The sequence below is a fragment of the Rhinolophus hipposideros genome (assembly GCF_964194185.1).
Source record: "Rhinolophus hipposideros genome assembly, chromosome: 25".
Classification (NCBI taxonomy): Eukaryota; Metazoa; Chordata; class Mammalia; order Chiroptera; family Rhinolophidae; genus Rhinolophus; species Rhinolophus hipposideros.
Genome location: NC_138071.1, coordinates 28,444,135 through 28,470,957, shown reverse-complemented (window position 1 = coordinate 28,470,957; position 26,823 = coordinate 28,444,135). Strand labels below are relative to the sequence as shown.

The window sequence follows — 26,823 nt, the reverse complement described above, 5'->3', positions numbered from 1 at the left end:
CCACCCAGTGGGAGTCCACAGCCTTCCCATCACACACTGGGAGGAGAGGTCGGTATAAGAGACATGAGATAAGAGACATGAGATTACTGTCTGGAAGCCAAGGGCCTGAATGACACTGTTCCCTCAAAACTGAAACGTCCACCTGGCAAAAAAGAGTCTCCTTCCTGTCCACAAGACTGTACCCTGAGCTCGCCGAGCTCGCCTCCCCCAAACACTTTCTAAGGAAAAGGGGTGAAGAACCACCTGTGGCTTCTGTCTGCATGAATCTCTTCCTCTCTCCTTCTCCCCATAATCCACACCTGCCTCTAGGGTTTATATTCAAATAAAACTCTTTACCTAGTTATTGAACATACGAAGCTTTGCTCATTCCTCCTTCAGCTCACACGGATGGCTGTTCTACGAACCGTCACTGCAGGAGATGGTGTGAGAGGCAGAGCGGGTTCCTTCCTTCCATGGGGTCCCTCCCGTCCAGCCCAGCACAGGACAGCCGAGTCCACGGTGATGGTGACAGACAGGAATATGTGTGATGTGCCGGGAGCCGGGCACGGTGAGAACACAGAGCAGCGTAAAGCTGCTCCTTCCCGGAGAAAGAAACATGCCTTCGGGGATGGTTCAGAGCGTCTTGCTCAGACACAGCGGACGGATGTTTGGGATGGACTCTGATGGAGGGTTCCTGCTGCCTAGACTGTCAGGAGCTAACGCTCATTTACTTCCTCCCATCTCAGGCTTTAAATTGAGGGAACTGTCTGCTCTGGTTTGGGGTTTGCAAAGCGGGACTGGAGGTCCTCAAATGGTCTACACGGCAGCACACAATCCGTCCTCCTCTGACACCAGTTCTAAAGTGTTGCGTGTGTCCTGACCCCAGACTCCAGTGAGAGCCCGGGAAGAACATGGTGGGGCATCTGACACAACCGCGGCCTCTGTCTTCCTGTTCTGAATTGTGACCGAAGGCCAGTGTTGGTGTGAGGACGCCATGGGGCACAGCGTATGCTGCAAATGTAAACTGAGGCTTTGCGAATCTGTAAAGTCCTACCTGCAAATGTCCTACCTAAGCGTATAAACCCAGGAACCCCAGTGATCTGCAGAAACAAGGGAAACGCCTCATAGAAAGTCTGCAATTTTGCAAAATAGCGCTCAGCTATCCCATCCCCCACTTCGAAAACAGTCAGACTCACCTTAACGCATTTGGAAAGGGATGGAAAGCGCGGAGGAAAAAATTAAGTAAATTGTACTTATTTTAACACACAGAAACAAAACCTGATAGAAGTGGACACATGTCTCCAGTCCTTTCTCTAGGGGCTGTGTATGTACATGACCTTGACTGAGTTACTTAAATATTCGTTGAGGCCCTCCTCCCACTGAAGATTTGAAGTAAAGCTAAGTTCGCCACCAGCCCTGTAAGTGTGGGAAGCCCAACATGCTCACTGCTATTTCCTCCGTTTCCATGGTCACTGCTGGCACCATGGTCCGTGGCACCAGAATCCCCCAGGCCACGGAGGGCTGCCTCTCTCCAGTGCTGGGTCCAACGCTGTCCTTTCCTTGACCCCCCCATCACTCACATAAAGCTTATGGGGAGACCACACGCTTCACTCGGGCTCAAGACTTAGGTTCATCCTGGAGACATAATCTTAAAATGTAACATCAGCCAGCCCTCTGCTTAACAGTTTCTGGCTGTCCACTCACCAAAATTTTTTTCCTTGACGATCTTTCTCTACTTCTCAGCATGAGTTCTCTGTCCTCTCACGCGCTCAGTAATTTTGGAACTCCTCCTGTCTGATACTCTCAGGGACTCAATTCAGCTCCCCTTATCATGGAGAGAAACCCCGCTCCCGAACCTGCTCGGCTCCAGCCCCACCCCTGCACTTGCAGTCTTCAGGACTCCAACCAGCCCAGTGAGAGCGGCTTGGGGGTTATCTTCCCTGTAAGAATTGGGGCCGATAAGCATTATGCCACCGTAGTCCCTGCTCAGCTTCACCCTACAAACCTGACCCCAGCTGATGAAAGAACAATTTGTTTTTAATATTATTTTCAGCCCATTATATAGACACACACACAAACACACAATTGGCATACCACTATCATCATCTATCGTTTGCAATATTTTCTTAATATAATTGAAGCATTTCCATATATTCCTAAGTACTTTCGTTTGGACATAACTTTTCACGGCTGCAGAGGATATCCAACCCTCTCTTTGTAACCGTGTTTAATTCTTAAATATCGACGTTTGTGTCCCTCAAAGATAAGAGAGACTGTCGCCCTTCCTCTAGGCTCTTTATCACATACATAATGCTATGACAAATACTCTTGCTTACACATAAAGTTTTGGTGCATGTGTGATTGTTTGCAGGGCTTAAATAACTAGAAATGGAATTGCCGGTTAATGGCGTCTGAAGGCTAACCTGATCGATAAGGCTATTTGTGCACAGCACGTCCTGGATCGATTGTATTGGGCTTCTTTGGAAGGTACAAGGTCCCTTAGCAAAGCCCACCATTCATATTACAGAAGAATATATTTCGACGAAGACTCAGAAAAGACCCCTCCCCCCAGTTTAGTGATATTTTACTCCACGGTTACAGGAGATAGGTTGAAAATCATTTGTTAGCTAATCAGCAAATGTAGAAATGAAATTACAGAGTCCCTGAAAACAAAGCTCAAAATGAAAGCCGTTATCGAAAGGCCAAACAATCACTAAACATTTTTGTTGCTTCCAAATTATGTGTGACAAGACAAAGCAGCATAGATACAATCTCTGTTGTTATCGCTAAGTACCGTGGCATCTAAATTGGCAGATGGGGTTCCTTTGATAACACTCTGAATTTGAAGAGGCATTTCTCCACCTTCCATTCGGCTGGAACTGTCTCTAACGGACGGGTCTAAACTCACGTCCAGTTCAACGCGGGGGATCTTACTGTCCTCGTGGCTGTGATGAGAAACCCACTCGAAGCTCTAAAAGATTCCGTTTCTCTCACTTCCCACCTTGCAGGTCCCGTATTGGTTTGTCAAAGGGTTAACCTTGCCCAAAGCGAGGTCTGGCTGTGACCTTGGCTCCTGGGATACAACCTCCGAGCCCATGGAACGTCCTGCCCGATACGACTGGGCCTGTGGTCTCAGCTTGACTTCTGGAGGGGCTGGACACTGAGCTCAGCCTTGTGGGTGGTCAACCACTCCCCAGTAAAAACTAGGGACACCAAGGCTGGGTGGGCGTTCCTGGTTGGCAACCCTCTGTGCGTTGGTGATGGAGGAGTTAGTGCTGTGCAGTCCACAGCTCCACTGGGGACGACAACCAAAACCCCACGCCTGGAGCTGTCCTGCCCCTGCCCACGCACCCCTTCCCGTGGCTGATCTGAGTCTATGTCCTGTCACTTTAATAAAACCATCACCGTAGGTTTAAGGCTTCCTGAGTTCTGTGAGTCTGTCCAGAGGATGATTGAAGCTGAGGGTGTCCCGGGGGACCCCTGAACTTGCAATTGATGGCAGAAGGTGGAGGGGTCTTGGGACTTGTACATGTCACAGTCTTGTATCCTGTGTGTTTGTTCCTGTATCACAATGATAAGGACATGTGACAGCTACTAATACGGGCATGGACGTCACCTTCCCTGTTCCCTTTAGCACCGTGTTACTTCCCTCCCCAAACCTTTATGCTAAAGGGCGTGGTGCTCCCTGGAACAGGAAACAGAATAGCTAGGGCTCAGGAAAAGCTAGCATTCAAAAGAGGAACTTTGATAAGGGTTCTCTCCCCCCTACTCCCCTTTTTTAAAACAAGTAACAAATTACAAACTCAGTGTGTATTTAAAATTCTGAGGATGAGGTGGTGATAATAAGCCCCTGAGCAGAGTAATTAAAATTAGCACATGGCAAAGCTGAGATTACTCCTCCTCACTAAGATTATTTTGTATTTATTTTATTAGATTATAAAAATGATCGGGGAATGTATTATGGAAAGCGACTACTAAAATCTCATTTCTAACTACAACGAATGATATTAAGGAATTTGAATTCAGTTACTTCCTCTTCCATTTCTATAGCATTTTGTCCATGAGTGTGTTTTTAAAAGGCTTGATAGAGACCATTACAAAATGTAATTTAATTGTAATGATTGACCTTACTAATTAAAATTACATAAAGTCAGATGTTGGATGAATGTCCAAATCTCTAACGGAATGCTGTTTTGAATTCTAAATTCTTCAATTGGTCGGGGAAGTCTTGTTTTCTGATTCCAATTTTCACAATGATTTAAAGCACTCTTCATATTTCTGGTGCATTGTATGATAAAGCAAAGTGACATGTTTCACCAACATTCTCTACAGCCAGCAACATATGTGCCGTAGAGATTAGCCAACCTTCCCCCATTTTTGGGCAACCAATATCTTAAGCGTTGTCAGGGAGAGGAGTCAGTGCTTTAAACCATCCAAATGTAGCATGGGGACGCAGCTCTGGCAGTGCCACTGGCTCATCCTTACTACCAGCTGCTTGCGACTCAAGCACTAGAATTATGGAAGAGTAACAGTCATTTCATTGCTGTACTGGCAGGACCAGTCTAGACATTGTAAAATGGAGAACATTTTCCAGGAATTGGTAGAAAATAAATGTGTGTGTCTTTCACATGAAAGGCTGCCTAGAAATCAAACATCACAGCTTAACAATACTCAAGTGAAAAAAAAAAAAAACAAAAACAAAAAACCCGAGAAATATGTATATTTGCTCCCAGAGTCAAACACGTCGTTTCTCTCCAAACTGGGTTATATAGTAGAAGATAGATTTTGCTCAAAGACACCGGAAAATAAGGAAAAACAAATATGCTTGAAGCAGAACTATTAAAACAACCCAAAGGGAACATTTGCCATGGTTATATGGAGGCGTAGAGTTATCTTCTTTAATGAGACAGGGGCTGGCTGCTCCCGCATCCATCACAGGCTTTTCGACATCATGTGTTTCCTCCTGCAGGAGGGGAGCAGCTGTTCGCGAGACCGCACTCTGCCTCCAGCCGCTCCTGCAACTCTCCAGAGCCCAAGACCCAGATAAGCATCTCACTTCCAAGGCCAGACTTTTCTACCATTTCCAACTACGGCGGTGCCAAGGTTCTGTCAGGGATGCTGGAGTCCAACGGGAGTGTTCCAGAAAGGGCCAAACACACATTCTCCACCATGCATTTGAGATAAACAAATTATTCATAGACCTTGACAAAGGAAGACTTCATTTTGCTTCTCTTTGGAAAACCCCCAGGATCCCAAAATGCCCGCACACCCATCTAAACCTGGGTCCCTGGCTAAACAATCACAGCTCTTCATTTCTCCGATTCTGTTGGTCCTGGAGCTTCCAGCGTTATAAGGCTCCCATCTGATCTCGGACAGCTGCTTCCCAGTGGGCCTACATACGGAGACCCCGAAGCTTCACTCCCCAAAAGCTTATCCAGGGGCCCACCGCAGCCTCATCACAGCGGAGCTCGTTAGAAAGGCGGAATCCTAGGTCCCGCACCAAACCCACCGAATCAGAGTCTGCGTTGTGGCCAAACCTCCAGGTAATGTGTGTGCACACAGACGTTTGAAGAGCTTAGGTTAAGACCTAATGAAGAACACACTTTTTATCCCTTCAGCGTTCCTTTCTATATCCACAGAAAAGTGGCCACGCATCCCATCACATGAATAGGTGAAAACATGAAAGGGATAATATGTGTAGCCCCTTCCCAAGTACACATATACGCGAGTGTGGATATTGAGACATGCACACCATAATAATAAAAAAAATCCTGGACTTCGCGGGGCACATGCATAGTAACCCTATTTTGGGAAAATGAAAGAGCCTGTTTTTATGGACCCTGGGAGAGTGGCTCTGCTCTTCAGTAGGCTATTAAGTTCCCACTCGACCTCTATATTGAACCACACCTGCTGAGTTAATGATGCCATCGTGTGTGACGCTCTGTCCACCTTGAGAGATGACAGGTACAAAACGCCCTGGGTATGCTGTGGATGGGTAGAACACACGAGAACACCAAATTGACGGCTATTCTCCCCCATTAATACCTATCAAAGCTGGATCCTCCTCATCCAACAGCAACTCCCTCCTGTTACATTTCTCGTAAAACTAGCTCCCCTACAGGTTAGCATGACCATCCTGGATGAAGAGAGAATCCAGGGACCACGTAATCAAAAGCCTGAAAGGGTCACTGACAAAGTGAGCTCTTTCTTCTCAGCTGTGGTCTTCTGGTCTACCAGTGATCCATCTGCCTATTAGTAGAGCTCTACTGAGGTCCCTCGGGGCTTGGCGGAGACCTTTTGTGCCTTGCCAGCATGTAGGTCGTGGGAAAAAAAGTCTTCTATTCTCGCAAAAAGCCACACAGACAGCCCCTGTGAACAGGGCACTGCCGATTGAGGTAATGATAGATGAATGAATCTCCAAAATCATACCTCTGCCCACCAGCTCCAAATAACACTCAGTCTTTATACAAGCTCTACAGAAAGCCATTTATCTTTGGGGTCTATGACACCTAAAATGGGAGGAAATCATACAGCTACAGTACATACACTCAGGGCATGAAACAGTGATGCCAGCTAGAGAGGAGCACACAGGGCAGTCTATTCAATTTGTCAGAGATCTCCAGGAATCCTTGTTAAATACTACCCAGTGTCAAAGACCACACCAAGAACGCGTTCGTGGTCTTGAAGGAAGGCCATCACAGGAAGCAGTGAATGCAAGAGCTACCTGTGGCTAATTGGACTGAAGCTAATAACTACTCAGGCTAGCGGTGGGAAAGCGTCTCCAGACTAGCCCAGGGATGCCTCAGGCTTTACGTCACAACTCCTCATTTCCCAAAGAGGAGTCGGAAGTTCCAAACAGCAGGTTGGTTTGTCTGAGGTCACACAGCACGTTGCAGATGAACAAGGGCTAACATGTGCAGAATACCACAAGGTAAATTCTCACCTGAGCCACTGCTAGTTCACCTCCTCGGGGGGACGGAGAATACACATACATATAAATGTATGTATGTATCTCCCCCTCAGGGTCATGCTCTTTTACCCATCTCCTGCCCTTCCACCCTCCTCTGCACTATGAGTGCCTTGCAGTCAGAGGTCATGAATCATCTTTCTTTTTTCCACCCAATACCAGAGTCTAGAACTGTGCTGTACACATGTCTAGCCATTTGCAGACATTTCAATGTTAATTTATTAAAACTAAATAGAATTAAAAATTCCATTTCTCAACCGTACCTTAAGCACTCAATAGCATCATGCACTGGCGGCTAGCCTATTGGTCAGATCAGTCAGTGCAGGTATTGGACAATTCTGTCATCGCACCAAGTTCCATTGGACCAGGCTGATCTAGGAAATACTGTATTTGGAGCACAGCAGAGTTGTGGTGAAATCGGACATCACTGACAGCTTAAATACAGAACACTTAGGTCAATTCAGCAACAAAAAGATACCTGTCTCCTGCTATCTGTACTCCCCTGAGATAGGTCGAAACCACTGGTTTCGACTTCTCATTCAAAATTGTTATAGGAAAAATAATTGTAATAAGTGTTAGAAAGAGGCGAGAGCCTACGAACAGGGATGTGTACGTTTAGAAACATTTATTTTCCTTGTTTCTAAACAATCCTGGCTGTTTAGAAGGAACTTCTTGGTGAGAAATGTAAAGAAATAACCTAGTGGGAGACTCCTCCCCATGTCCGTGAAGTGACAGCCTCCTTCCCAAGGTCTTGGCTCTGACCTTGCCCACACTGCGTCTGTCACCGATGGCCATAGGGTCCCCTCTGTTCTCTAGGGAAATGGGCTTGACATTAGGGAGGCAGCAGGTGTGTGTACACCTGATTCCTGCCACCGATTAGCCTGTAAACTTGGGAGTTCAGGGAATGCTGTATTTCTAGGGGCTTGACTTTTTCTCACTTCACAATGAACAGTGGTAACCCAGGCTCCCTTCTGCTATAATAGTTTGTGGTTCCTTGATACCAGAAATTGGCAGGATTCCCAAGCCTTCCCCTGCCGTTTTAGACCACCCCGGGCAGACCGACGAACAGTATTTTCAAGGCCACATCCATGCCAAAGTAATTATTTCCTCATCCCCGTTTCTCCCTTTATTCTATTTCACCTTCCAGGTACATCATTAATTACGTCCATCTTCAGAAAAACACCTCAGTGACTGTTCCGCTGAGTACGACTGTTCCGTGCCCATCGTTGTGCTGAGAATTTCTGTGCTGCTGAGGGAGACGGCATTCTGATTATTCCAGGTCTCAGTTCTCCACTTCCTCACCTCACCCGGCCTCATCAGCTCCTCAACTATCTCCCTGGGAGCCAATACCCACCACATGCGGCCATTCCCCAGGCTGCTTTCTGACCCTGATCATACAGAATGCTCTAAGTGAGGGCAATGGGCCACGGAGATCTGAGGAAACACGTTGTCCCTTTTCTTTTAGTCTCTGACAATCGAAGCTCTACGGTTCTGAGACCGTGACCTCCCTGAGTCCGTGGACCTCGTGAAGATTGTTCCTGCAAACGTGAATAACAACCAGTACCCTAAGAGGGGCCCCAGGAAAACAACGCAGCTAGCACTCCTGTTTTAAAAACGTTCGAGTGTCGGATATTACTCATAGTAATGTGTATTTCCATTGAAGGCAGAACAGAAATGTAATAGCCTGGCCAAATGAGATTTCCTTTCCAAGTATCGCAAGGCTTATAATATCCATCTTTTTTCTTTGCTATCCTGGCAAACCAAATCGCATATCCAGTGTAAATGGTGATATTTAAGGGACAAGCTCATAACAGAGGAAAGAGACGCATCCATTCCAACCGATTATTTCTTTGGCTTTTTCCATTTCCCCAACCTTACTGGGTGGATGTTGGTACAAACAATGGAGTTTTCGAGTTCTGAATTCCAGTTCTACCATGGAAAGAAAATTTCACAACAGCTTGGGTAAAGTTTTGACATGCGAATTAGGAACTGCCAGAGGTGTGACCATGTCCTGTTTCCGACTAGTCACACGAGGGTGACGTCACCATCAGCAGAACCCCAGGCTCGAATGCCACAGGCATCTCTGGCACAGGGTCCCACGTATTTTGATGACCCGAAGTGGACACAATGCAGTCACTACATTACGGGTCTTTGGAGACTTCACTGATCAATTGTTGCCGCACCTCAAGGATATGAGGTAGTGAGGTTTTATTATTTCCTTCCAACATCCACATCTGAGATAGCCTTCACCAGTGAAGCACAGGCTTAGCAGGCTGTACGTATGAAAAATAACTTGAAATTCTTTTTCTTTTCAATAAAAATGTCAGGCTTCAGGTTTAATTCAAATGATGCATGTTCTAAAACCTCCAAAAAAATAAGATATTTAGGTAACAGAGAGGCACAAGTTATATTTGTTATTTGACGCCATTAAAAACGTGCTCTTGGCCTAAATATTTAGGGACATGTGTATGATGGAAACATAAATGTCCTTCCTCTGATTATTAATAATATTTATTGGATATTGACAGTCTTGGTGCAGTTCTCAATAAATCATGAAAGCACCACCCAAATCTTTCATTTACAATGAAAATAAAGCAAACGGGACCAACGGAGTCTCTTTCTGAATCATTAGCATAAATCCCTAATTTAAAAAATATTGCTCTATTTCTTTGGGAACGGAATTTCCATCACAGAAGAGAGACTCTAGCTAAACTTCTGAGGATTTTAAAAGTGCTTCCTAGGGCAGTGTGTAAAGGGATCAAATGTAACGCCAAATAATGAGCACCCAGTTCACATTTGAAATAAAGCCGTGGAATCAGTCCCAGAGGGAACGGTGGGCATAGGGGACTCCAGTTCTCAAGGCCACGCATAAATATGCCACACAAGAAAATGTTCTTGTTGCAAAAAGCTTCCCTGAAAAACATCACTTGCTCTGTGGGTGCCGAGTCCCCCTAACGGAAGGGCCGGTGCAGCGGGCATGGACAGAGAAAAGCCAGTGATTTCCAGCTTCCACGGTCCTGGACATAATCTCCCACCGACCTTCCATTTCCTCAGGGGAAAATGGGGACAGTAACCATCCCCCCCAAGAGATTGGGACAACCAGATCAATGCCTGCCCCTGAGTAACCTGTAAAGTCCCCTGCAATGTCAGGCAGCAGCATGGTTTCTAAATCATGTTGAAATTCAGAATATCCAAAAAAGACACAACCTCCTGTCTGGGTTAAAAAAGTGTCCATTGGACCAGTATTCACGCAGAAACTGGTGTAGAATATGGTCGCCTGGGGAAATGACGAGATGTGGGTGTGGTTAAGGAGGAGAGAGGGAGACAGACCCGGTGGGGAAGACCAGACACTGGGATATCTGTGGTCGGAGACAAAATACAAGGTTGAAGCTTGGTTCTGAGAAGGACCAATGAGAAGCAAAGGAAATGGGCAAATGGAAACAAACCAGTAGAAAGCTGTGCCTGAATGGAAGGGACTAAAAAGAGAACGGTTCACTAGCAAACACGGCATTTCTCAATTAGTGGGAGCACGGTTAAACCAGGCAGAGGGATTAGAAAGGTAGGGATTGGAATAGAAACCTTCCCAAGCAACTTCTTGTCCAAGTAGAAGGTAACTGAATGGGAAGTGTTAAGCAAGCGTGGTTGCAGTCAGAATATAATCAACATGCAGCTTCTTCCACGGAGCCCCGCTCACTTAATCCTCATTCAATGCTTGGCCCTGATTGAAGAAATGGTACACTGTATATGTACTCAGCTTTTCCTCTTGTCCTCACTCCTCTAAACCGTAAATGGAAAGTGTGTGTGAGTGCATGTGTGTGTGTGTGTGTGTGTGTGTGTGTGTGTGTGTGTGTATGATATGCATTTGTTATACTAGACTGTTTCTAAAGTTTCCACCTGTAACTATCTACTTGGACCTCTAGACAGCCTTCACCCAAAGGTCTGCTACCAAAACCATCAGACCTTTGGTATAATGAAACCAGATAGGTTTTATGTATTACAAACTTCAACAAGCTGAGATCAAACTACTATGAACTTGTGGGTATCAGCTAAAGAGGAGACTTAGAACTATTCTGAAATTTCTACTGAAGCTAAGGACCATGCCTTACCGCCCTCCCACCCTGCAAATGGCCTATAGCTCACAGAAAAAGAAGATGAGACCTAATACCGAAATCTATAAAAATCAGCAAGCTCAAACTGCTCAGAAACAAGTTTCCTATTTTTCTTGGAGTTCTCCCGTCAAGAAAGATGATTCCATCCACTTATACGAGAGATGGCAAATGGGTCAATAAAACTTCACGGTTGGGGGACCAAAAGCAGCAAGTGCTCGATAGAAGTTAGTTGATGATGAAAATAGACATGTACCTTTTGTACAGAGCTTGACAATGCCATCCATCAGCCAGAGCAGAGCTTGCCCCACGCATGGCCAATGCCAAATGGCAGCTGGATCTCATACACGTGGCATCAACCAACCCAACGCTCTTTATTCATACACAGCCCTCACCTCCCGCAGCCTTTGTGCAACATGGCCCCTTCCTTTCCTCCTTTTTCAATACAAACTACAGAGTTTTAGCTTCAGGCTACTATGCCAATTTAAAGAACTATACATTAACTCCAAAAAAGACTTTCATGTTAGAGACATCTTAGAAAACTGAGTCTTGGAAAGAAAGCGAAATCCTTACACTTTATTGTTAGGCTTACAATAGCCTTTCATGCCTAAACCACTTTATAAACTTTTTCAAGGTGTGTATGGAATGGCATTTCATTTGGTCTTGAATCATCGTCATTATTCCATTTATTTTTCCTGAACGGGGCTAAAGGGCCCTTCCTTCCTGCAAGCAGACCAGCTTCCATGGTGAACCAAACATGGGAAGGTACGACCACACTCACATGACCTTGGTCTGTATGGTACTACAGCTCTCGATAAACTTGGATAAACTCGGACACACGTGGCCTGGCTTGGTTTTTGCATGGCTTTTGAAAGCATGTTGGTAACTTCACAGCCATGCGACGTTAAGGGCAGGCATTTGAAGCATATTGAGCTCATGTGAACATGTTTTGTTTCAGACGTCTCGAAGACGAAGGCTATACTGGTTATGCCTAAAAAATCCCTCTCAGTGTTTGATACCTTTCTCTTTCTAGCAAATCTCCACTAAATGCCACCACCTTCCTGAGCACACCTGGGATTAAGAGGTTTGTTACAGCCTAGGACTTTTTACATCCTATACCACTATGGTTTCACAAACCTACTAATTCCCCTGCCACAGAAAACAACAAGCTCCCTGAAGGTTGTGTGCTGTTTACAACCTTCCACATCGTCTAACAAAGCTGAAAAATGAATTATTAAGAATAACTCTCTTTGTGGCGGAGAAAATCACCAGGTACAAAGTTTGGGACCAAATTAAACTTGCCTTCCTTCTGTCGTGGACCCTTCTGCTCATATAGTTTTATTTTTGTTGTTGTTAAAGTGTCAGAGCATGACGAGGTCAGAAACACAGGTGTCGTCAGATTGGGCTTATGCTGCCCAAAGAGAAGTGAGGGGAGAGCCCGCTGTTCTGCTTCTCTAATTTCAAGTGCTTTTCCTTCTGAAAACACAAATATGCATAGCAGCATAACAAGGTATGAGCGTTTGGCCTCTCTTCCAAATGGTTACCTTTTACATTCAGAATGTGGGCTCACGGTGCATCTGCCCTGAGACCAGGAGGTGGGTTACAGATGGACTCTGGACTCGTGACTCAGCTAGGCCAGGCCGAGTCCTTCCATGAGTTTTTTCTGGCTGGGGATGGCAGTGAGGGGACAGCCTGCCCTAGAGACTAAGCCTTGGGGTGTGGATGGGGAAACTGCTGGCAGCCAGCTTCTCTGTATGAGCAAAATGAGGACTATGAGAGCACAGTTGCTGCTCTCCCTCAGTCTCCATTTCTCAGCCCTCTGCAATTCCACATTATCAACCCCAGTATCTTTCCAACAAATCTCATTCTGGCTTAAAACAAAACACAAGTCCACAGGCCTATGTCTGCAGGGGAGAGAAGAACAATTACCAAATCTCCTGCATATGCCCATCTCCCATTTCTAATTTTCACCAACCTCCACGGAGCAGAGAATAAAATAACCTAAAAACAAACAAACAAACTCAGGTTCAAATTCCTCTCCCAACTCCCTCCTCAACTAGCTGAGGCTGCCACCTCATTCCGGAGCCTCATTCCAGAGCCAGTATTCATCTTAAGGAGAATAGAAAGGGATACAAAGAAAGCAGGTCTCAAAAAACCGCCATGCATTTTCTTTGGTAAAAGCTAATCCAGGCCACAGGTGTAAATTCTATTAGTGGACAGAACAATGCCTAGCACATAATCAAAACTCGCTAAATTTAATATTCTTTTATTTCCTCTGGATCCATGGTGCCCAGCATTTGCTTAACACCTAGTAGATGCCCAGTAAATGCTTATAATGAAGGAATACTACTTTTTTCTCAGTTGATTCCCAGTGACTATTTATATAGAAAGAATACTTCCTCTTCTGAGACTTTAGAAAAATTATTACATCTGCCAATTTGTAAGTTCAAACAGGGACAAAACTCGCTAGTTTTTCTCTTCACAATATGGACCTTAGACATACTTTCTATTGTCTGGAGATGAATCTTTGATTTAACCGTAGAAATGAAGACAGCAGAAGAGGAGATGAGATGATTTCTGTGAAACCAAGTACATTATAGAGCTGCTAACCAGGGGCTACACGCTGGAGGCCTACGGAGAGTCAGCACTTGAAATGCGCTGGTCTGAATTCAGATGTGCTGGGGGTGTAAAATACACAGCCAATTTCAAACACTTAATATGAACAAAAGGATGTAAAAGACTTCACTACTAATTTTTTATATTGGTTTCATGTGGGAATAATAAGACTTTGGATATATTGAGTTAAATAAAATATATTATGAAATTAAGTCCAATTTCTTTTTAATATTTAATGTAGCTACTAAAAATTTTTAAATTGTATATGTATCTTGGGTTACATTTTTATTAGCACTGGTGTCAAATGTTACACAACCATATAATTTGTATAACATGTATTATTCTTCTTTCTAGAAATAAAGTGTATCATTCCTCTGTTGCATAAAATGTATTATTCCTCTATTCTAAATATTAAAATTATAGTGAGAAAAATTAGGGGTTATATCTTTGCCCTTGGAAATAACATTTTCACCTGTATTAAAGCAAAAACAATTTGAGGGCATAAAAAAGTGATTGCTTTATTTCAATCCTTACATCGAAACTGTCTTTGTACTTTCACATGAAATAGATAATCATCAGGTGTAATTTTTGCTTTAAGAAAATCAGTGAGATGGTTGAAGACATTCATGAGGACAAGTACCCCTGAGAGACGGCATTTGGGCAATCCTGGGGTCTTTATACTTTATCACTTTCCTCTGACGTGACAGCCACCTTCCCTAGCTGCAAGTGTGAAGCACCAAGTAAATAAACGCACAAGCACCAAACTGATGGGTATCCACCCACCGGGGTGGGGGGACAGGCTGGACGGAAGGACAGACACACGTGTGTCAGCACACATCCTCTGCACCGCGATTCTTCCAACAAAGAAACTAAGAGAGGTCATATCTCTAAAATGGTCAACCACACTAAAGCCTCTTCTGTTCTCTCAACATACATGTCCACGCATATGGCTGGGGACACATGATGTTGGCCTGTCACTACACTCTTCTTACTGAGCCTAACAAGCAATAAAATGACACATCCTGATGGACCGAGAGACAGAAGAAATACATCTCCCCCTTCCTACCTTGCAGGTGTCACTTACCTTCTGTTATTGGTTTTTAGTTCTGCTACAATAGGCCTGAGTGGGGAATTTTCAATCTGCTTAACGAAAATCAGTCAAGGGATGTATCTTTCCAGAGAGTTTTATCAGAGTGCAAATCATTTGCAAAGAACCTTCAGTGAAGTGCGCCCTAGCTTTTGGGTCTTTTATGTGGGAGGTCTGGGGAGATACAAGAGGGGTAGGGAGTCCAGGAGACAGTGGGATTGATGGGTGCAGTTGATTTGTTGGTTAAGGATTTCCTCCCCAAAATCATGCTCATCGCCTCCAAATGCTTTACACCTCTACACAGGATAACGACAGAAAATAATTCACATACCTAAGCACAGAAAGACTGGGCAAAAGAATACAGAACGAGCCTGACATTCTTAAACTCTCACACACCTTATAAAGAAAACTATAGGAAACACAATCTTCACGAGTATTGCAACGCCAACACACAGGTGATTTGAGGCTAGACGTAAAGATTCTCCTACAGGAGAGAGCTTGTAAAATTTTACTTTCTGAAAATTTCAAATCTGATGTTTTCCGAACTTCTCCGTGTACTCCTAAAATTCAAGACAGCACATCAGCTTAGAAGCTACTAGACACTTAAAGAAGTTTTCGGTTTCTTTCATGCAATTGAGACTTGCGTGCAAAACACACGGAAGTTTCGCATATTTCCTTTCCTTCGTAGTCACTTGGTGAGAACATGTTCTAGAAGCCGCCGTGAGCTCCACGGAAAACACACGCTTACGTCTCACTGCAAGGCGATCTTCATTTGCGTTAGTGTTTTCCTTGGATTCCATTACTGTCTGTTACCTTCAATGCAATTTCCTCATGCAAGCACTGACAACGCAATTATATAAATCTGAAATTTTCAACGGAGCTATTAGAGCATAGAAGTAAACTAATAAAAAAAATTCTAATCATATATCCATTTGTTACAAGGACCATAATGCTTCAGCACCCAAATTCAGTCATCTTAAAACCTGGCCACACTGTCAGATTTTAATAAATGTAAAACACAGCGTGGAGTTTGCGTGCAAAAGGACATGCGTGAGCTGCCTGACAAGACCAGTTTTCTAACAGCATCATACTGAACTAAGTCAGATAAGCATCTAAGTTGCAAATACATTTCTGACCACTAGTAACCCACAGCTAAGCTTCAAGGCGCTTAGCATAACTATTCAGCCGCGTGCCCAAGCGAATTTAATAGAGTCAAAACCTGCAGACTAATTGCGTCAAGCGCAGCTTATTATCTGTGCAATTTCTAACACAGAGGCAGTTAAGGAAAAACAAACAGCTTCATTCGCTGCGGCAAACACACTTTGTGTGAAGGAGACTTTTGTATCCATTTGTCAGCTTATCTCCTACAGCCAGACTGCTGAGGGGCATGGAGGCAATAAAAACCTTGATCCCCTCTTATCAAGTCATCGCGTCTCTACTTCTTTACATGTTATGATACCGTAATTACCACACAAATAACACGTGAAGCTATTACTACGGGAGCGTTTGCTCAGTGTGGAAACTGAGGGGACTCAAATTGTCCAATGCTGCCTGGCTGGTAAGTGCCAGAGCTGGAATTGAAACTCAGACCACCCGGAGTGCAAAGCTGATCCTCGTCCTTTAACACCACCACCCCTGCCCTTGGTCACAGTGTCACGGTTTCAGTAGTTCTTCTTAACACAGTACTTCATCCTGTTATCCACCCCGGAAAGCACTCTTGAACCTGTGTTGCTTCATAAAAAAAGTGCAACAAAGTTAGCCAATCCACACCCAGCGGAGGGCAAATCGGGCAGATGGCCAGACCTTTCCATTCCGTTCACTGCGTTTCTCTTCCACTCTCCTTCCCCCAAAGCCCTTCTTCCACAGGAGTTTTAGGAGGACCAACCCAAGATTCCAAGCCGGCATCCTCTACATCTGGGAGAAGGAGATGCAGCGTGGATCTCATCATCTTTTCACTTCAGCCCATCACTTTTCAGTGAATGGAAAGCTCCCAGTGACTCCAGCTCAGTGAGGACCAGGCGCTTTGGGGCTGCAAACTACCCACTGCCCAGCAGGTCCCCTTTTCCCACCCATTGGTTTTCTTGCTAATCTACTCCGTTGGTAAACAAGAGAGTATTCACTGTTTTATGAATGTGAGTCGTGGCAGGGGTGAATGTTGATGCGTGGCGTGTAGCTGTGAGGTCTGAGCACTGAGCATATCTCTACTGATACCTCTTAAGGCTGCTCGCTGGCTGGAAGACCACGTCGAGGGATCAGAAACTCAGCCTGGAGTCCACAGACAGACATGACGGCATCTGTGAGCCTCACGTAATCGGGAGGTATGTGACATTTTCTGCTGAGCAGCTCCCTGGCTTTCATCAGCTCCTCAAACGGCATCAGTAACCCAAGGGTAATGACTACCATGCCACTGATTCGGAGTAAGCTCGTGAATGAATAAAATGTTCAGATTGTCAACACCTGGACTCCCACTGTGTGGAACCCCCCAGTGTGTACAGGGGAGATGCCAGGGCATCTCTCCATCTTCCCACACCTGTTGTGTAATGAGTGCCTTTGAAGTTACTCAAGGGTAAGATGAGGCTGGAAATTACCTCTGGCCTACTTCCCAAACATGCAGCGTTTATTATCTGTTGCTTACTTTTAAAATCTGGGGAGAAAAACATTTGCTACATCCTCATATCTCCTTGTTTCAAAAGCAACTCATTAAAGAACTCATTCCTTAAATATGGAAAGTTGCTATGAAAAACCCGATACCTTTAAAAAGAAGAAACAGCTGTCTCTCCATCAATCACAGTTAACTGCCGTAAGTATATACCTTTTCTCAACGGATCTCCACACAAAGATTTTTAAAATGCATCTATGTGTAATTCATTTATTTCCTTCGCAGTTTGCGATGAATTTCAGTTTTTGTATTCATTTTCTTGGTATATTATTTTTACCGCATCTCACCCAGAATGGCTCAATTTAGTGCAAAAAACAAAGTAGGTTTGTGTTGGGACTGAGCAGTCTGCGAGCTATGGGGTTTTGGTAGTTCACTCAGCCCCTCTCAGCCTTCTTTCCTGCTGTACAAAATCAGGCTGCTGAATTAGACGTCCAGTTTGCAGGCCCGGCTCCCCACTTCTCTGCAGCTCCCTGGCACACCTGGGCCCCAGGGAGTGCTTTGACCTCTTTCACATGTCAGACTTGGCTTATTTCCTATGGGGAAAGGGCTTCTCTTACTAACACAAAAGTCCAAAACAAATCACTGCCCAAGATGCTCTCTAAAATGCCTTAGAATCGAATACTTTATGATTCGATTGCACAGCCCCTCTTAGGACGGACACACAAGCCTTCGCCAAACGCTGAAAAGGAGACCCACTCCAATGTCACTGTTACAACGACACGTGGAGTAGGAACTTATTGAACAGTAGTTTGCAATCTCCATGCTAAGAACAGGATTTGTGCTGAACTAACGTTGTCTTCACAGCAGCAGTGCTCCAGGCATTGCCTCCAGAGAGGGGACGGACCAGATGTGCCCAAAGCCCCTCAGCTAGCAGGGAAAGAGCCAGGACCAGAAGTCAGGGAATGCAGGTCCATGTGCCGCAAAGAGGGCTCTGGGCAAGGTGGGAGGTGAAGTGCCCGCCCCCTGCTCCACCTGCCACAAGCAGGTGAAATGAGTGCCATGCAGCAGAGCGCGTCACAGTGTCATGATTTTTAACGATGAAACAGTTTTTCCTGCTGAAGCTCTCTGATAGGTTAACCTTATTCTTTAACTGGGCACCGTGTGCTGTGGTACTGATGGAATGCAGTGCAGTGTTTAGTGTGCTTTTCAAAGTCAGAGCCAGAAACTCTCATTGTCATGAGTCTTAAACATTTCTCAGGCCATTTCAAGAACTACTACATACATACACACATATACACGTAAGTCTGTGTGTGTACACAGCCATAATGCTTTCAATACCCTGTTTGTTCCACGTGAGCTTGAATTTAATTTGGGAGTCTCAAACCCTTGGAGGCCCCTGACAACCGGAAGCTTCCAGTGCCCTTTTCAGCCCATCACCACAAGCCTGGATCAATCACACACTGACAGTGTCACTTTTACCTCCAGTCCTTGGTTCAGTTTCATGTAACCCCAAGTTCCTATTCTTTTAAGCAGGAACCTATCACATTCAGCTCAGATTTCTCTCGTTTCTTCCAGAATTTGACAAAGTCTCTGCTGCTTCAGATCTAATACTCTTCAAGTCACCGTGACTTTGAAACCCTCTTATGTAAACGTTTCCCGTTTTCCGGAACCTTCTCCAGGCCCAGACACACTCTACCTTCCAAAGCCGACTACTCAGCCCGCCGCGGGTTCCAAGGGCGCAGATGAAATCTCCCAGCTCTCCCCACCTGGCGCTGTCCCCCCGAGCTCTCCGTTTCCCTGACTTTGCCTCTCCTCTTACTGTGTCACCTGTTTTATCAAAACAAAGCTCTTCCTCTGATCCAACATCTGTCTAATACACAGATGGGGTATTAGGCAGGCTGTTAAAATTTAAAAATATGTTTATTTGCCTCTCCCATTCAGGGACCCAATTTAAGATACCTAGGTCACTGCCATCATTTTAGAATGTCCCAAACGAACGCTTCTCCAGCCTCAAACATTCTAACAGGAAAAATTTTTTAAATGCCTCTTCAAAACAGAGAAGTAAAATTCTTCCATTAATTTAAAAACGTCCATCGGTGCCGTCCAAGCACATCTCTGCGACACATTAATTTCTATGAGAGAAAGAATATGGACATGTTTCGAGTTCTTTGGGTGGGATGGTCGTCTTGCCATGGGTAAGGTACAGAAAGGGTTGGCTCTGTCCTTCCCAGAGCACGAATCCCCACTACCTTCAGAAGTATGTCAGCACATGGGCTTTGACCTTCTAAAATATTTAAAAGAGTGTTCCCCCCTCCCAATCCACCCCTGGTGCTCCAACCACGGTTTGCCTATTTTAATTAGCAGATTGTGCTGGTGCCTTTGTTCTGTCTACACACACACACACACACACACACACACACACACACGCATGCACGCAATACACTCACACACTCACACATGCGCACACACACATGCACACATGCGTATGCACACACATGTACACACATACGCATGCACACATACATGCAAAACACATGCACACACATGTGTGCGCACATATACACTCGCACCCACACACAACTGTACGTGTGTGCACACACATGTGTGCACACGTGCACACACATGCACAAAGGTGCACACACAGACATTTCTTAGAAGCCGGTGTTCCAAATTACCAGCTTAGCAGCTTAGTTGACGCTCAGAATTTCGGGCAGTCTTTCTTGGGTTCTGACTGGTGAGGTTGAATCTCTTAAAAAGTGGATCAGATACTAGTGTGGGAATAATGTATAAATTGCCACAGAAAATTCTATTATCAAGACTTTACTATCTCAGTAATGTGTTGTATAAAGCTGTCTGTGGAGGGCTACGTTCCGGGTCCCATGGCAGCCAGGCCACCGTGGCTAACAGTCTGGGACACCCCACGGGAAGTGGGGCCCCAGCAATGGCTCTGAGCCTATGGCAATTTTTCTCGAGAAGGGGTTGCTGCAAATTTCACCTCCATTACCATAAAATCCTCCCGGAATTGGGAGCTGAGAGCAGCAACGGTATGTCACTTGCTAGTTGCCTGATACAGGTCAGCTCTAAATACAAATAGAGAATTAACAGGTACTCAGAGGGTGTCCCCAGCCTATCAGTGATTTCAGGGGGCTAAGAATGTCCTCGCTGGGTGACCTCCACTGAATCCTTCATTAACGTGACTACACATCTTACATATTATTATTATAATTATTATTGTCCATCAGCTCTTCCCTAACCTTGTACCTGGAATTTAACCATTAATAAGCCCACTGGGTTTCATCATCAACAGCTACTGTTAAATAACAAATGCTCTCAAGGAGAAATAACGCAATGCAGTGACCTTCCACATTTTTTTTAGTGATCAGATTGGTCTCAGTTATTTAGCACGGCCCGGGTGGGACAGCTCATGGAAAGGTTTTGCTAGAGACTCGGCTATCAGCAAAAGATGGCACGTTACACACGCTGCTGGTGAACAAAGGCTTACGTGGGACACACAGTGGAGAGTCCGGACAAGAAAACAACAGATGGAGGAGAAGCAGGATTGAGCATGAACTTTCTGATTAAATCACGTTACGTGGGCTACTTTCCTTGAACCCTCTCCACCATGACTGCACGCCCTTTCACTTATGTCCCCACATCAAGGAACACAGGCTACCCAAGTCAGGGAGGAGTTGAGAATGCCAGGCGCATGCAGAATTACAACAGAGAGAAGTGACGCTTGATTTGAGTTTCACCCAAACTGACACGGTTCTCGACTCCCGAGCTTTGAGGCCACAAGGTAACCAAACCTAAAGCCTGAAATAAAAGCATTGTAGTTCATTTTGGCTTTCCAAAGCTCATCTGAAACCAGAATACACAACCCCCGCTTGTCTGATCTTTTTAAAGCTATGACTTCAAACAACCATTGATCTCTCAAAGCTCGTAGAAAACCCTGCTTCCCCCAAATTATATTATTTTCCTCAGTTTTTAGGACTCTCAATCAGCAGACTCATGCTGCCCTCTCTTATGGAGAGAAGGTGAAAGAAGTCTATTGCAAAACCTAATCAGTTAATGTCACAGACAGGCATGGCTCATTTCCATACCAGGTAATAAGGCTCCAAGTCCCGGCGAGGCAGAAGCATGGCGACTGTTCATTCCTCTAAGTGATTAGCATCTTACCATCTGCACAGGCTGCCAGGGTGGAGAAGCTTTGGTGAAGGTCGATGGAAAACGTTTCCTAGCCCCCAAGTCGCCCGGGTTTCCTCTGGAGCCTCTGAAGGTCTTGGCTAAGCTTTCCGGGGTGACTCCAGTATTGAAAAGGAAGGTGACGATTGAGTTCAATGGAATGTCAGTGTTTGACGCACAGAGAGTTTTGTGTGTGTGTTTTTCCCTCCAGGAAGAAAAGTCAACTACCTTCCATTTGGGCTGAATTTGGGCTGTGCCTGTAACCCATCTGGGCTTGTCTGGGTTCTCATTTAGTCTATGACGGGACGCCTGCTTACTGACTTTGAATAATCAGGTGACTTGTAGCTCATAAGACTGGGCACCAACGACCTGTAGGTGCCACAGCCCAACAGATGATGGCGTCAGGCTAGTGGCTTGTGTTGTTGCCATGCTGTTCCCTCTGGTGACGACACTAAACGTCCCTCTTCTGAGAAGAGCACCACGCCTGCCACCTTCCCCCATCTCCTCGAAGACTTCACGCCGCACTCCCCCTGCTCCACGCCCCCGCCCCGCCAGGCCCCCCTGACCCCTCCTCTCAGCTCCCCCACTCACGCCCCTCACCCTCCACTCCAGGACGAGCCTTGGAGGTCGTGTTCTGCACATGCTCTCTTCAGGGCACCCACAACTCGAGGTCTCCCCTCAAACCTTCCCATATCAACCCATTTTGTAGCCACAGTGCTTCTTTCTCCCTGTTCTTTCTAGAAGTTCACGAATCCTAGATGCATTTCTGCCCAATCTTAATAAGCTGTCCTTCCTACTCTTCACCCATTTCCTCCAAGTTTCCTTTTTGTCCTGAGGGTCGCAGCTAACTTAGATCATAGAATTTAATTTAGAGTCACGCGATGACTGCACCCGTGGCCACTTTTGGAATCTTGAAAGAACCACTTCCCTTATTGGGAGACTCATAAAAGAAGTCCTAACACTGAATCTTGTTTTTCTGGGTTTCTTTCCACTTCTTCTTTTTTTAACCACACATTCACCTTCGCTGCAGACGCCTCCTACTGCCTTTTCCTATAACAAGTTACATAAAACATTCAACTCTTACAATGGTCAACGCTGGGCCCTCTGTTTCAGGATCTAATTTTACTACTGAAAGAAGCAACAGAATCTCATGCAAAGAACACTGGACAAAGAATGTCACAAGTCGTCACCGATGTGTGCTTGGGAAGGGCTGTCCTTGCTCAGAATTCCAGGCCGCGTGCATCTGAATGTCCACTTTACAGAACGTGCGTTTATACAATTCCACTCACTTCAGGAAACCCTTCTCTACCAGCCTCATTATTACAAAGGGTCAGATAAATAATGTAACATATCAGCCCACACGAGGTCCTGAGGCACATAATTTAAGAGAATAGCTGCGTAAGGGCTATGTACTAGGAATTGTGCCGCTGAAAGAAAACCAAGACGCAATACAAAAATAACTGTTACCTACGCGAAGTATAGCAGACCAGCCAGTTTTCAGGTCTAAAGAAGTTACAGAGGTGACTGAACTTAATGTGGAACCAAAGATCCAAGTTAATCAATAAAACACAGAATATCTCCACACGAAAAGAGGCTTTCTGAAGATCTTTTATGGAAAGCCATGTTCTCATTTACTTGTGAGAATCCTGAGCCCAAGAGGGTGAGGTCCTGGGGTGCAAATGTCAGGCCCTTTCCACCCTGATTTTGTGATGCATGAGGCCCGTGTGTGTGATGCATGAGGCACACACACACACACACACACACACACACAATCTGCCACTAAAAACTGACCCCTGCTCAATATTGGAGCCAAAATGTGTCACGATTCATTGGGAGTGTGGGGACCTGGTCTTTACGATTTCTCAACAGCAGCACTGATCACTGCTGTCCAATGTTAAGTCACTTGGAATGAGGACAGCAGATTTTAAAACAAATCTGTGCTTTTCTTTATGTTAAAGGGAAAATCCCTTATTTGGCTCAGAAAGGATTTAGTGTGTTTGTGAGCATACACTAAATTTAAACCAAATCAGCCTCAGCTTTTTCTCCATCACCTCCTAGGCTTAACTGGGCATGTGGTGAAGCGGGGGGCGGGCCAATGCAGTGTCAGGAGGAGAGTCTGTCATGCGATTGGCTTCAGAGCCAAAGGATGGACCAGACAGGGCACCTGAGAGCCCATTAAGAGCTCTGCAGTCTGAGCACATAAGTAGTTCAAATGCCTTTTAAAAAAATTGATAATGAAAGAACAAGAGACCATCTTCATGAAATGGGTGTTTTACTGACCTCTCTGTGTTTTGATCAGTTTGTTAAGATTTGAACCCAAGTCACCTACGGGGGTGTTTGTTTGAGAGGTGAGATCTCTGTGCTCCACCTGGCTTTGCTTCTTACTGTGTGTGGGGACAGAGCCCCAGAGAGCAGTTTCCAGGCTCTCGGCCTCATGTGAAGAGGTGCTGGCTCGGATAGTGGATGGCCGTCAGCTGTAGCCATTGAGCCATTGGCCACTGATATAACTGCCGTGGCTACGGAGGGGAGCCGAGGAGAGTAAGGAGAGTCGGTCGGTTGGCAGCAAAGTGGACAGCAGGTCGCACGTCGTGTAAACCCAGCCTCCAGTGAGACCATAGTGGTATGACTTCCCTACCTATGGCTCCGAGGGTGTTCCTTTTTGGCCTCATTATGTCCTGCGTTCTTATGTGGGGAGCGGGAGCTGAGACCCCTCTGGACGCCCTGCACATGGCGCAGCGAGCAGGGTCCCCTGTGTGACAAATGGCACAGCGAGCAGGGTCTCGTGCACGATACCATGTTTCCCTGAAAATCAGACCTAGCAAGGCCATCAGCTCTAATGTGTCTTTTGGAGCAAAAATTAATATAAGACCCGGTATTATATTGTATTATATTATATTATATTATATTACCTGGGCTTATATTAAATTAGACCAGGTCTTATATTAATTTTTGCTCCAAATGATGCATCAGAGCTGATGGTCCGGCCAGGTTTATTTTTGGGGAAACACGGTACTTGACTCCTGTGTGGACCCTCTATTTGTTCAACTTCGCAGGGTGGGCTCTGTGCATTTCTCAGTGTCAAGCCGCCGCTCTGAGAATGGACGTCCCACCTGCTCTCTGGACCCATAGCCTCCTCAGGCCATCAGTGCTACACCAGCGGTAAGGCCTTCTGTGACTGAAGCCGTGCGTGTATGAGGCGTTTCCAATGGTCCACAGGCATCAAGTCCAACAAGAGCCCACGCATCCTCCAAAACCCCCCACCCAATTACCTCCACTCTCCTGGCAGGTGGAGGTGTCGGGAAAATGGGAGCCAACCCGCAGGAGCCGTGGACCTCCGTGTATGTAACACAGACGGGGCGTCTGAGTGCCCGCCTGTGGGTGTGGACCTGTGAATGGCAATGTGCTCGCTCCCTAATTATCGCCTCTGTCCCGTGGTCAGAAATGCTGCGAGTCCTTGCTGGGGGAGCCTGTAAGCCCAGGGCACGTTAATGTCACAGCTAGTTAGGGAGCGGAATGGTCCTGAGAGGAGGCCCTGTTGGCCACAGAATGCTAATTCAGGGTGGACATGTGTCTTTAGGGAACAATCGTGTAGAATTTTTTTAAAGGAGGAGGCCTGGTTGTCTGCTTACTGGCAGGCCCCAGTGTTCACGCTACAGGGACCATCAGCTCTCACACAACCTCTGCCCCTGAATATGAGCATTCTTAGATTTCTGCATTTACCAAATCTTCTTCCCAGAAGAAATTGCATTTAAGTTCTCCGGCTGATGTTGGGGGTGTTGCTACTAAATAAGATGGTCTCTCTTTTTTAAATCGAAAATGGGCTTTGAGGAAACGACCCAAAAAACCACAGCTGGCACTACATACAGATCCTAAGTTCCCCTCACACGGTCTCTGAATAGTTGATGATGGGATTGTCACACAATGTCCCCAAAGAGGCTCTTTGCTTTCCTGAACTCTAGAGGGGTCTCCTTTCTTGGCCCCAATCCTAGCAAGCACAGGCCTAACATAAACACTGAAATCAGCGGATGCTGTTGATTTACCAAGCTTGAGCAAACTGCTTTGTGAATCTGCTGGGGTCTCCCAGGGGCTATTTTAATGATCTGCCTGAGGAGAACTAAGCAGTGATTAAAAGATAAGCACCCTCCAGATCTGAGAATGGAAGTTCGATATCTACACGAGTGGTAAAACCCAGCTTGCCCGGAGACGCTGCTGGTGGTGGGCCTCTTCCCTGCAGGGTGAGCGGCTGGCTGCCCTGGGCCCCATGGGCACCCCAGGGCCAGTCCTGGCACCCTCGCCAGCCCTGTAAGACCTGCCACCTCTCAGCTGGGGGCCCCAGTGGGCCCCGACTGCATCCTCAGCTTCTCTCGCAGGGAGAGCCTGCCCAGGAGAAGCAGCAGCTGTCTGTCATTCCTTCAGAAACACTTAAGGAGAAAAGGAGGAACAGGGACACAGCTGGGAAGGGAAAACTCCTTTGCACACAGCACATACATCTGCTTGTGACTTATGTTTGAACCGGAGCAAAGTCCTACTGGACGGAGGGTCACAATAAGCTGAATTTTGAGGGGGCGCTGCCCACCTCGTCCATTCCACCCCCCAGAAGAAAAGCCCAGCAAGTGGTGGAAACCTTCAGGGCTGACACATGCTCCACCGGGCAGCTGTGCCCAGACAGGCCTTTGTCGGAAGGTCCCTTCCCATCAAGTGCACCTCACTGATGCTCCCGGTGCCGCGGATGGACAGACCAGGGGACCTTTTAAAAACAGAAGCGGGGAGGGAGGGGAAGGCAGAGCCCTGCGGCAGCCACTCGGCACTTTGGTCCACAGCCCTGCCTGGCGGCTCAGGGGGCCGCGGTCGTCACGGACACGAAAGCGGTGCAGACACGTCTCACGGGCACACACCGGCAGCGTTACCTGCTCCTGCTGCTGCGCGGACTTCCCCGCGGCGCTGGGCTCCTTGGCGGTGGTCATGTCTCCGGCCGGGCGCTCCCGGCTCGGGCAGGTGCGGTCGGCGGCCAGCGAGGGGCCCACTGCGCGACCGGCGGGCGCGAGCGGGTTAGTGCATAGCTCCGACCCCGCGCGGCTGTCCCGGGGCGGGGACAGGGGGGGACAGGGGGGGACAGGGGGGCGGGCGCCGCAGCCGAGTTCCCCCCAATGCCCGAGTGCAGCGGCTCCGGGGGGCGGACGCCGGGGCTCAGTGGGCCCCCCCTCCGATCAGCGACAGCCTCCGCAATCGCCACCGAAACAGCGGCAACTGCTTAGCAACGGCAACTGGCGGCGCCGTGCAGGAAGGG

The 26,823-nt window shown here is 46.4% G+C and overlaps 1 protein-coding gene across 3 annotated transcripts in view; it reads right to left on the bottom strand.

Moving 5' to 3' along the window:
• Positions 1 to 26,823, bottom strand: part of DPP6 (dipeptidyl peptidase like 6) — a 526,646-nt gene that overhangs the window by 264,030 nt on the left and 235,793 nt on the right. The window contains exon 1 of one of the 3 annotated variants that reach the window (XM_081038508.1): positions 26,444 to 26,676. The exons of the other annotated variants lie outside the window; for them this stretch is intronic. Coding sequence (XP_080894634.1) covers positions 26,444 to 26,500 — 57 coding nt within the window. The 5' untranslated portion in view covers positions 26,501 to 26,676. Of the gene's footprint in view, positions 1 to 26,443; positions 26,677 to 26,823 lie in introns of those variants that run through there. 3 annotated transcript variants of the gene reach the window in all.